Genomic DNA, 13080 nt, shown 5'->3' on the forward strand with positions numbered 1-13080 from the left:
AGCCCGACGTGGGATTCGATCCCGGGTCTCCAGGATCGCGCCCTGGGCCAAAGGCAGGCGCCAAACCGCTGCGCCACCCAGGGATCCCCAGAGTGTCTCTTTATGTTGGCAAACCTACCAACTCCCTGAAGATAAAAGATTCTTGTATAGCAGGGGCAAGAGGACAGCATTAATGTTGGAGTCAGTTGAACCTGGGTTTGAATGCTTGCTCCACAATTTCTCTTTGGGACGGTGGACAGTTACATGACCTCTCTAAGTTGTTTCCTCTTCTGCCAAACGGGGATAAAAATGCCTATTTGGGGGGCATCTGGCTGGCTCAGTTGATAGAACATGTGGCTCTTGATCTCTGTCATAAATTCAGGCCCAACATATTAGGTGTAGAGATTAACTTTTTAAAAATGCCTATTTTGTAAGATTATTTTGAGGACAATAAATTACTTAAGTAATGAAAACCTCTAACAGTGGGGCACTTGGGTGGTTCAGTTGGCTAAGTGTCTGCCTTCCGCTCAGGTCATAATCCCAGGGTTGGAGGATCCAGCCCTGTGCAGGGCTCGCTGAGCACCAGAGTCTGCTTATCCCTCTCACTCTGCCCCTCCCTGCTCAAATAAATAAATAAAATCTTTAAAAAAAGAAAAAAGAAAAAAAGAAAGAAAACCTCTAACAGTATCTGGCACAATGTAGGAAATAGATGAAAGGTAACTATATAAGATCCATTTCTGTTTACACTTAAAGAAAACAAATATCAAAGGGGGAAAAGCTTTACCTTTCAAAAAAGAATTCTCTCTCTCTCTCCACACACACACACACACACACACACACACACACACACACATATATAAAGAATTTATTTATTTATTCATGAGAAACACAGAAAGAGGCAGAGACATAGACAGAGGGAGAAGCAGGCTCCATGCAGGGAGCCCAACGTGGGGACTCGATCCCAGGACTCCAGGATCATGCCCTGGGCAGAAGGCAGGCACTTAAACCGCTGAGCCACCCAGGCTGCCCTCTTTGTATATTTAAGTAAAATTCTGCCTAACAAGTGTATTTCAAAAAAATATAAGAACTGCTTAATTTGCAATTAGCAAAGGACAATGTGGCTTTTGGAAAATTTTACTTTAAGATTTAGAAGTCCGGAATTTAGAGGCACCTGGGTGGCTCAGTGATTGAATGTCGGCCTTCAGCTCAGGTCATGATCCTGGGGTCCTGGGATTGAGTCCTACATCAGGCTCCACACAGAGAGCCTGCTTCTCCCTCTGCCTCTGTCTCTGCTTCTCTCTCTCTCTGTGTGTCTCTCATGAATAAATAAATAAAATCTTAAAAAAAAAAAAATAGAAGTCCAGAATTTAGCTTTACATTATTGGGCTCAATATGTTTACTTTGTGGTTCTTGGTTTTTAGTATGCTAACTTACCATCAAAGCAATAATCTGTTTAAAAGATATTAACACAGTCTTCCCATGTATTCCAAATTATCTCAATATGTAGATTGGGAAATGGTTTCCTACTGATATGAATCTATGAATATATCACCTAATTTGGTTTCCCAATTAGTAAGTTGCACCTATAAATTGTTATTAAATTCATCAAGAATATCTGGGAGGTGCAAGGTTTAATACTCCCCTCCCCCAGGTAGCCTCAATAGTCTCACACACAAGCACATAAACACAGTGGTCATAAAACAACCTTACTAGTTGTTTTTTTTTGTTTGTTTGTTTGTTTTTTACGATTTATTTATTTATTTATTTATTTATTAATGATAGACAGAGAGAGAGAGAGAGAGAGGCAGAGACACAGGAGGAGGGAGAAGCAGGCTCCATGCCGGGAGCCCGACGCGGGACTCGATACCGGGATTCCAGGATCACGCCCTGGGCCAAAGGCAGGGGCTAAACCGCTGAGCTACCCAGGGATCCCCCGCCCCCTTTTTTTTTTAAAGATTGTTATTTATTCATGAGAGAGAGAGAGAGAGACAGGCAGAGGGAGAAGCAGGCTCCACACAGGGAGCCCCACATGGGACTCGATCCCGGGACTCCAGGATCATGCCCTGGGCCAAAGGCAGGCACCAAACTGCTGAGCCAACCAGGGATCCCCCTCAGGGATCCCCCTTACTAGTTTTTTAACAGAAAATATGCCAAAATGAAAATACCCTTGAGTATTACCATCTTTTTTTTTTTTTTTTAAGATTTTATTTATTTATTCATGAGAGACAGAGAGAGATGCAGAGACATAGGCAGAGTGAGAAGCAGGCTCCCAATGGGGAACCCGATGCGGGACTCCATCCCAGGACTACCGGATCACGACCTGAGCCAAAGGCAGATGCTCAATCACTGAGCCACTTAGGCGTCCTGAGTATTACCCTCTTTAAAGGAATCACTTTGAGAAGCTGTTTAGCTATTGAAGAGTATTATGATTTCTCAACAGCTTTTTGTGATCCCAACAGCTTTTTGTGACTTCAGAAGCTGGTACATTCTTTCCTATATCCCTGATCATAATAAGGGAAAAGAAGCCTAGCTGAGGACAAAGCACGAGCTGACACCCCACAAATGACACCACTCCCCCCAGGAGAGATGAGTGTGACATTCCTCAGGCACTCTTGGCTGCCCTAAAAACCAAGGGAAAGGAAAAACAAATAGTTAGGGGCACCTGGGTAGCTCAGTGGTTGAGTGTCTGCCTTCTGCTCAGGTCCTGATCCTAGGGTCCTGGGATCAAGTCCCACATCGGGCTCCCCACAGGGAGCCTGCTTCTCCCTCTGCCTGTGTCTCTGCCTCTCTGTATATCTCTCATGAATAAATAAATAAAATCTTTAAAAAAAAATAGTTAACTTATAGAGATTGTAGTCCTCTAGACATGAGTCTACCTCAGTTTACAAAATGCCTTAGTGATTTACAAGAAAAAAAGCATTCTTAACAATAACCTAACTTCCAGAAGGAAACTCCCATTTATCTTAATGTTAATGCTTATTAGAGGGAAAAACAACTCTACAGTGGCAAGGCCTCTAATATCTTGTAGGTCCTCCTTAGCACACAAAAAATCTTAAAATCTCCCTTTTCCCCTACCCCCAACTTCCAAGTACATTAGCTATCCCTTACAATCCCAGTGCAGCAGTTTTTTCTGCCCATGGGTACTGTCCCCATGCTTTAGTAAAACCACCATTTTGAACCAAAGATGTCTCAAGAATTCTTTCTTGGTTGTCAGCTCCAGACCTCACTCCACCTAACCTCACCTATATTCCAAAACTACATCAATAACAAATATGTCCTTTAAAAATAAATTTGATTTTTTTTTGAAAGACTAAAAGTTACCTAGGACCAATTCTGGTGAATTAAATGATCAGGATAGTAAAATCTTCTTTGCTAAAAGATGAGATATGACAATAAGATACTATGACTCACAGTCTGACTTGGAATTAATGGCACAACTTTGGAACAAAAGCATATACTTATTCCAGAATTTTTTCATTTTATTTTTTATTTTATTTTTTTTCCAGAACTAAAAAAAAAAAAAAAAAAAAAAACTTATTCCAGAATTTAAAGGACAAGATTAATTTGGGTATGTGCAAATGCCCACAAATACCCACAATGTGCTGCAAAAGCCACTAAGTAATTTTAATTTCAGGGGCACCTGGGTGGCTCAGTTGGGTAAGTGACTTCAGCTCTGATCATGATCTCAGAGTCCTGGAATTGAGCCCTGAGTTGGGCTCCCTGTTCAGTGGGGAGCCTGCTTGTCCCTTTCTCTCTGCCCCTCCCCATGCTCATTCTCTCTCCCTCTCTCAAGTAAATAAATAAAATCTTTCTTTTAAAAAGTAGTTTTGGGGATCCCTAGAGGGCTCAGCGGTTTAGCACCGCCTTTAGCCAGAGAGTGATCCTGGAGTCCGGGGATTGAGTCCCACATCAGGCTCCCTGCATAGAGCCTGCTTCTCCCCTTTGCCTGTGTCTCTGCCTCTCTTTCTCTATTTCTCTCTCTTTCTCTGTCTGTCTCTCATGAATAAATAAATAAAGTCTATTAAAAAAAAAGTAGTTTTTATGGGACGTCTGGGTGGCTCAGTCTGTTAAGCACCTGCCTTTGGCTCAGGTCATGATCCTGGGGTCCTGTGATCAGGTTGCTTCAGGCTCCCTGCTCAGTGGGGAATCTGCTTCTCCCTCTCCCCTGATTGTGTACGCTCTCTCTCTCTCTCTGAAATAAATAAAATCTTTAAAAATAAATAAGCAGTTTTTTTTTTAAGATTTTATTTATTTATTCATAGAGACAGAGAGAGAGAGAGGCAGAGACACAGGCAGAGGGAGAAGCAGGCATCATACAGAGAGCCTGACATGGGACTCGATCCAGGGTCTCCAGGATCAAGCCCTGGGCTGCAGGCGGCGCTAAACCGCTGTGCCACCAGGGCTGCCCAAGCAGTTTTTGTTTCATACTTTCTTGAACAGTAGGAGTTACATTATCTCTCCTGCTTCTGGCTGCCAGGCCACGAAGCAGCAAGAACAAATAAATGCCTTTACCTCCTAAATGGAGAGGAGAAAAAAGGCAGAGTAGAAAATGTATTCAAAGAAATAATGGCTGAAAAATTCCTGTATTTGGGAAAAATCTAGAGATTCAGAAAGCTTAGCGACTTATAAAGAAGATAAATCCAATGAAATCCACACCAAGACAAATCATAGTCAAACTTCGAGACATTAACGACCACCCCCCCACCCCATACACCGCGCCCCCAGCCAAAAAAAAATCTCAAAAGTAGCCAAAGAGGGGAAAATTTCAAAGAGAAATACCACGTTACCTATAGGGTAAAAACAATGTGAATGATGGCGGATTTCTCATTGTTCTCATTGAAACCATGTGGACCAGAAGGAAGTGGGAAGACAGAAAGAAAAGAACTATTGACCCAGAATTCCTCATCTGGTGAAAATAATCTTCAGGAATGAAGGGAAAGGGGATTGTGGTTTTCAAATATAGGGTACAACAGCCAATCTGGGAGTTTTTTTCTTTGGAAGTTGAGGGTAAAGAGTAGGATCAGGAGATGAACTTTGGGGAAGCAGGGAGTATATAGGGGAGTTCCCCAACACTTGGGGAATTGATCTAAAGTTTTAGAGAGGGCTTGGAGAATAAGAAAAGCTTGGAGTATCTTGAAAAGTTCTTTGTAAACCCCCTAATACAAGGATACTCTTATCAGGCTGGATGCTCCAAGGTCTCAGAGGTTATTTCCCAGGGGCCACTTAATGGCCAGTCTTTCCTTAGCAAAGTACAGAGTTTGTATATCCCAAGCCTGCTGGGCTGATCCTTTATTTGAAATAGAGGAATCAAATGCCATGTGTGGACTTTGGATCTTGATGTGAGAAAAGCCACTGTAGGTCTCTCCTTTTCACCATCATCCTAGTTGTGTGTGGTTGACTGTTCCTTGCCATGTCTCCTCACAAGACTTTCAGAATGGAGTGATTCCTGGCCAAGAAACAAAAGCAGAATCATCCCATTCCCCAGCGGATTCAGATGAAAACTGGTAATAAAATCAGGTACAACTCCAAGAGGAGGCGCTGGAGAAGAAATGAGCTGGGTCTATGAGGCATTGCACATCATAAGATAGCAAACATAACTGGCACACGTATTTAAGCTTCATGGAGATCACATGTTCCTTTCCTAACACTAAGGAATCACCCTTCCTACCTGGCCAATAGATGTCTTATTAAGGAAATTATTTTCTCTGTTACTATGCCTTCTATACCAGTAGGTTGGTTCAGTAATAAATGTGAGACCTTTCAGCTGAAAAAAAAGAAAAGAAAAAAAGCCACTGTAAAACAAAACAACCTTTGTCTTTTAACAGCTTATTATGGTATAATTGACATACAATAAATTGCATATACTCAAATTGTACTGTTTGACAAATTTTGATATATGCATACATCTATGAACCATCACCACAATCAAAATAATGACCATATTTGTCAGCCCCAAGAGTTTCTTTTTTTCCCTCTGGAATCCCTTCCCCTGACCTATCTATTCTCCTTATCCCTTGGCCTATCTGTTCTCCTTATCCCAGCTGATCACTTATCTCCTATTACTAAGTTTGTATTCTTTATAATTTTATATAAATTTTATATAAAACATATATTAAGTTTGTATTCTTTAGAATTTTATATAATATGTACTCTTTTGTCTGGCTTCTTTCAGCATAATCACTTTGAGATTCATCTATTTTATTACTCCAGGGCTAGTGTATTTCTTTTTATTGCTGGATAGTATTCCATTGTATTGATATATCTCAATTTATTTTTACTTCAATTTTTTCATCACCTGTTGATAAGCATTTTGGATTGTTTCCAGTTTGGGGATTAAGGTGCCATGAACATCTGTATACATGTGGTTTCATTATTCTGGATTAAATACCTAAGAGTGAAATAGCTGTGTCATATGGTAGGTATATAGTTAACTTTTAAACTAAAACTAAATGATAGAATCTTAATGTAAAACCTAAAATTATAGAACGTCTTGAAGAAAACATAGGGGAACATCTTTGTGATTTTGGGTTAGGCAAAAATTTTTTGGATATAACAACAAAACATGATCCAGATTCATAGAAGGAAAAAAATGAGAAATTAAATTTCTTCAAAAGTAAGCAATACATGGGGGGAGAGGAGATTAAAAAAAAGTAAGAACTGTGCTCTTTGCAAAACACTGTTATGGGAATGAAAAGGCATGCCACAGACTGGGAGACAATCTTTATAAATCATACATCTGATAAAGGATTTACTTCCATAATATATAAGGGATTCTCAAGACTCAGTGATAAGAAAACAGATAACTCAATTTTTTAAATAGGCAGAAGATTTGAATAGACCAAAAATATATGAATGCCAAATAAGCACATGAAAAGATGCTCAGCATCATTAAACATTAGGAAAATGTAAATTAAGACCCAGTGAACTATTACTACACACCTATTACAGTGTTTAAAATATAAAGGACTGACAATACCAATTACTACAAGGATATACCTAGAACTCTCATAAACTGGTGGGAATATAAAATGGTACAAGCCCTTTGGGAGACAGTTTGTCAGGTTTTATCATGAAATTTTGACTTTGAAATATCTTCAAACTTACATAACAGTTTTAAGAATCATCCAAAGAACTTTCATATAATCCTTCAACTAAATTCCCCCATAGTCAACATTCTACATTTGACTTATCATAATCCCTCCTTCTATTTTCCAAATTATTTGGGAGCTAATTGCATATTCCTATTACCCCTTAAGACTACAGTGGAAATTTCCTATTAACAAGGACATTTCTCTAAATGAGAAATAAACAGTATAAACATTAAAATCAAGAAATGAACACTAATACAATACTGTTATCTAATCCACAGACACCATCATCTCCTCAAATCTTGCTGATTGCTTTTTTTTTTTTTTAAGATTTTATTTATTTGACACAGAGAGAGAGAGCACAGCAGGCAAAGTGGCAGGCAGAGGGAGAGGGAGAAGCAGGCCTTCCGCTGAGCAGGGACCCTGATGTGGAGCTGAATCCCAGGACCCTGAGATCATGACCTGAGCCGAAGGCAGATGCTTAACCGACTGAGCCACATGGGCCCCCGTGATTGTTTTGATTCCATCATTTATATGTCCATAACCCAATACAGATTTTTTTTTTAAACTGAAAGCAAACTTCTTTATTGTACACAGTACAGAATATGACGCAGCTTGGCAGGATGCATACGGCCCTGAGCAGGGGAAAGTATTTCAAATCAACTGGCAGGTTAAAGCCTTTCTGCACTGTAGACTTTCCACACTCTGGAAAAGAAGCAAAAACAAAACAAAACAAAACAAAACCCCAAAACCATCCGGGAGGTGCATGAGTCCAATGGGAATGCAACGGTGATGCGCCATCCTGTGTCCTGTACCAGCACAGGTCCCGTGGTTACAGCAGGGGAAGGGGGGAGCTCAGGCTACAGAGGGTTATTTTCAAACTTGCTAAGACAGCATAAATCCATCAAAAAAAGAAAACCCAAACCAGGATAAGAAAGAAAAAAAACAAATCCTATACAGCATTTACAACAAATAGATCTCTAGCCAGCTGGGGATAAAATATGCATCTATATATAGACTATGTTTAGGTTAGAGAGCTATAAATATGGTCGGGAAAGAGTCCTTTGTTTTTTTTTGTTTTTTTTTTTTTTTTGGAAAGAGTCCTTTGATTAGAGTACAATGCTAATTAAGGCCCAAGCTAGAGGTTCAATACCTTGGCGGGCTAATTAGCTTCCAATAGAGGAAAACCTCATGTTTTCATAGCTATAAAACGTACCCCTCAGCCCTATGAACCTCTTCACAGATGTGCCGCTGCTGGTCAAAGGGGGGGCTGGTGAAGACTGTAACGCACCCCCCTTGAGAGGCAAACAATTCAAAGCAGGTTTCTTCCCCTCACCGAGTCAGCATTGTCTTGTGCACATGAAGACCAGCAGTCAGGGTTAACTTGCCAAGTGCTGCGGGGAGCACGGAATCCTATCAGCGGAGCAATCCTATCAGCGGAGTGGGCAGCAAGGCATTACCACTTCTAAGGACTTCTCCATTTTGAGGCCAACTTTCACATAGCTTTAGCTGGGTGGTTTAAAACTTTTCTGATATAATACAGTAATCATAGTAAACTTTTTTTTTTTTTTTTTAAGGTGGCAGGAAACTCAAATGCTAGCACTGTTTTACCTGTCAGGGTCACATGTACATCTCAAACCCTATTGAATCATATGCAGGGTTGAAAGTCCAAGAATTGAAGAAGAAAAAAAAAAAAGGAAACGAAACAAATGTATGAAATGGAAATTGTCATCAGTCATGCCCGGGGAGAAATCCCCAGGGTTCCCGCCAGGTGGCCAGGTTTTGAATGGACATGACATGTATTATGTACATATGCTTTCCAGAGAGAGCATGTTAGAAAACACAAGGAACTATACACATAGAATCAAGTGGTGTGTCTGGGCTGCCCTGCACACCTCAAAAATGTACAACTCAGGTGCAAATGTTCCATCAGGCTGTCTGGTGCAGAAAGCACAAAGCAGGCAATAGAATGGGCTTGTGCACGGCTAAGGGGGCACCCCCAGCAAAGCCCCTTTCAAGCTGCAGCGTCATCAGCTGGCACTGCCCTGCTTAGGACGCAGTGCACAGTTACCAAAAGGTTTGTGTGTTGGCTTTTTTTTTTTTTTTTTTTTGCTTTAAATACCAAAACTACAAAAATCAGTTTATAAACTGGTTTTCCAAAACAACCACCAAAACAAAACAATCCCCCGAATCAAAGCAAAACAAAATACTGTCATAAGTGTAAATCACCCTTCTAAAATGAAAGCCATCCACACACACAGCTGTGTGACTGGGAAGAGAAAGGGGGCTTGTTCTACTTGGTGACCACATGGCTAGAAGGTTCCCAAGAGTCGCAATGGTTTAGTATTTGAGAACCATGGAGTGGGGAACAGCTGTTCTGACTTTCCCCCCTTCTTTCTAGACCGAGGGGAAACATCGCAGCTCGAGCTAGAAGAGCTCTCCCAATTTGAAGATAGACTTTTTAACCCTTCACGGTCTGAGCCTTCCCAGCTTCTTAGCCTACTATTCTATGGGTCTGTCATTTCTGTTTCAATAAATTATGCAAATCAGAGCCCTTCTATGTAAAGGCAATTAGTAGCCCACGATCAATGCAGATTGTCACACACTCTGTCCTGGTTTGTGGGCACTACCCTGAACAAGGTATTGCTTTGCATATATATTGTCCTTGGGAAGGAGGCTCCACCGCAATCTCTCCCCAGAAACCTTGTCAGGATCAGAAGCCGAGGCACCAGCCTTTTGGTGGTTTCTCTGCCCCTTCCCTGTTCCCACTCCCCAGCCAAGGTATCTGTCTTTGAGGGTGCCAATCCAGAGACGGCTTGGGTTCTCCAGATAATACTCAAAGGGCAAACTTTAGGAACAGCCAAAAACACAAACAAAACCACTGCCCTCGTTTGCCTGAATGGGAACTGCTAGCTCTATCTAGGGTTTGGCCGCTCAGCCACTCGGACACTTAGTAAGCAAAGCCCTCGGCGTAGGCGAGGCTGCCGCAGCGGTCCAGGTCCAGGAGGTAGGCCGGGTTGTCTTCAAAGTGGGTCAGGGGCAGGGTATCCTCCTTGGTGAGGTGACACTCGGACTCTGCTTTCAGGAACGGACGCTGGTTGTCAGGGAAGACCATGGAGAAGAGGGCATCCGGGTCACACACAAACTTATAGACTATCACTCCCCGGCCACCTTCTGCATGATGCCCTTTTCATAGTAATAGCGTAGAGAATGGCTGAGCTTGTCATAGTTCATGGCTGGCCGGTTCTTTTGGATGCCCCAATGCCGAGCAACCTCCTCAGGTTCTATCAGCTTAAACTCCATGCCACGGCCCGTCCAGGCAATGAAGTGGGCATTGGCTGGGTCATCCAGCAGAGTAACCAGGAACTGCCACAGCTGAAGAGAACCTTGCCTCTGGTAAGGGGGCCCCTCCGGGTACATGGTGGGCTCTTGCTTGACTTTGCCTTCCAGTCTCTCAGGAACAACACAAGTGTAGTCAAAGTGCAACCGGGGATCTTTTTCATATGAAAAACCTTCATGGCTGCTGGAGAAATACCCCCCTCTGATATAGGACGACTGGCAGTTGGGCACTTCTGAATTAACATAGTAATCCCGGGGCTCCTGCTTGATTCCCATTGGTGACTGGAACCCATGTGTTGGGGGGCCTGGCATGCCTGGGACCCCATGTTCATAGAGTAGATCATGGTATTCTTGTTTGAATCTCTGAGGGGGTGGGGGAGTTGCAGGGACAATGGATTCTGACATTTGCCGGTGGTAATTGGGGCGATTATCTCCAGGAACTCCTGACTGAGGAGGGAAGGGGTGGCAGGATTCAGACAGTTGTCTCTGAAATCTCTGTTCTGAGGGATACTGGTTTTCAGGCATCATCTTTGGCATCTGCAGGGGCTGATGTGGTGGCCAGGGGACCGCAAAGGTTTGCTGCTGTGGTCCAGGTTCCGGAAGCGAGTGGGGGGGAGGGCAGGGCCTGGTACTGGGCCAGCCGCGGGGGCGTGCGCGGGGTGGTGGGCACACTTGGCTGGGGCAGGGGTTAATGGCTTGAACCCGGAGAGAGGCTTCCTATCATAGGCACAATAGCTGTAGAGGCACTTTTCTCCATAGTTAGCGCCTAGAGCCTGCTCATGGCTACAGGATGACAGCTCCGAGGAGAGGCTGTGCAGCTCCCGTTTGATCTTGGTTGGAAGTGGGGCACGAAGCACCAAGTTATCAGACTGGAAATCTGGGACAAACTGTTCATCATCAGGAACTTGTGCTTCAGCTAGCCAAGCCTCTTGAAGTTGACTGAGATCCTGAAACAACTCTTCAGAATCATGGGCCAGATCTGTGTCCAAAACTTCCTCTTTCTGTCAATCACAGGCCGCCCTCGACATTTCTCTGATGGAGATTTCCCTGGGACCATAAAAGGGACTTGCTGATCATAAAACCCATCCATGGTGCTTCCAGCGCCTCGAATATCACTTTGAAAGGTTTCAGCATTGAGTAATTTCTGGGGGGAGAGGGGTCCTCCTGAGGCAGCCACTCTCCTCCGGTTGCAGTGGCCCCGGGGCGCAGGCGAGCTCACACACGTGTGCACCGGGCCTGGGCGCCTGGGAGAATGGCTGGGCCGAACCCCCAATACAGATTCTAATTTAAGACAAATGTTGAATTTTGAATACAGATGGGTATTTTTTTTTTTTTAATTTTTATTTATTTATGATAGTCACAGAGAGAGAGAGAGAGAGGCAGAGACACAGGCAGAGGGAGAAGCAGGCTCCATGCACCGGGAGCCTGATGTGGGATTCGATCCTGGGTCTCCAGGATCGCGCCCTGGGCCAAAGGCAGGCGCCAAACCGCTGCGCCACCCAGGGATCCCTACAGATGGGTATTAAATGATATTGAACAATTGTTACATTTTTTAAGCTATTATATCTGTGAAAAGTTTTTGCCTATTAGAGATAGATACTTAAGTATTTACCGAAAAAAAATGATGTTTGAGATTCTTCCCTAGGGAGGTAGGGTGGAGGGTGAGAAATGAAATAAGACTGGCAAGATCTCTATAACTGTCGAAGTTGGATAATGAGTATAGGAGGATTTATTTATTTGTATTTATTTATTTGTTTATTTTTAAGTAGGCTCCATGCCCAATGTGGGGCTTCAACTCACCACCCTGAGATCCGGAGTCAGATACTCTACTGACTAAGCCACCCAGGCACTCCAAGTACTGAGGGTTTATTATAATTTATATATATGTATATATTTATATATATTTATATATATTTATATATAATATTTCTTCTACTTTGATATACGTTTCAAATTTTCTGTAGTTTTTAAATAAACGGCAATGGAAGGATGCCTGGGTAGCTCAGCGATTAAGTGTCTGCCCTCCACTCAGGGTGTGATGTCGTTCCGGTGGTAGAGACCTGCATCAGGCTCCCTGCGAGGAGCCTGCTTCTCCCTCTGCCTATGTCTCTGCCTCTCTGTGTGTGTGTCTGTCTCTCATGTATAAATAAATAAATCTTTAAAAAAAAAACAAACCCTAGATCTAAAGCCAAATCAGCAACCCTCTCTGGTCCCCTCCCTCTTGGGGAGCTTTGTACTACTGTGCAATAGACGTTGTTTTGCTGCCCACCACTCTTCATCTGGTCTACGTCTTCATTCTTCCAAGTGGTGTGACCAAGGTGGGGCACTGAAGGAGAGGAAATCCTGTTACACTACATTTCCATGAAGAGAATTATGTTCCATGCCCAGTTTACTTAGTGTGAATTTAGGAGGTCTTTGTTATAATCCTGCCTCAGAGCATACTTTTTTTTCTTTTTTAAAAAATTTTATTTATTTACTCACGAAAGACACAGAGAGGGGGGCAGGCTCCATGCAGAGAGCCCGACGCAGGACTTGATCCTGCGACTCCAGGATCACACCCTGGGCCAAAGGCAGACGCTCAACCGCTGAGCCACCCAGGCGTCCCCAAGCATACTTTTCAAGTGACATTTCCTTCATCTATCTTTCCAACCCCTATACTGTGTGCTAAGTTATA

The 13080-nt window shown here is 42.9% G+C and overlaps 1 protein-coding gene across 1 annotated transcript; it reads right to left on the reverse strand.

The window, feature by feature from the left end:
• Nucleotides 1–8567: 8567 nt before the first annotated feature.
• Nucleotides 8568–11591, reverse strand: LOC100687820 (ETS translocation variant 5-like). The gene is given in 4 exon segments (XM_038580024.1): nucleotides 8568–10226; nucleotides 10229–11032; nucleotides 11035–11394; nucleotides 11397–11591. Coding segments are annotated over 4 exon segments (1473 nt in total). The 5' UTR covers nucleotides 11497–11591; the 3' UTR covers nucleotides 8568–10017.
• Between the last annotated feature and the right edge of the window lie 1489 nt (nucleotides 11592–13080).

Source organism: Canis lupus, chromosome 30, assembly GCF_011100685.1.
Source record: "Canis lupus familiaris isolate Mischka breed German Shepherd chromosome 30, alternate assembly UU_Cfam_GSD_1.0, whole genome shotgun sequence".
NCBI classification, from domain to species: Eukaryota; Metazoa; Chordata; class Mammalia; order Carnivora; family Canidae; genus Canis; species Canis lupus.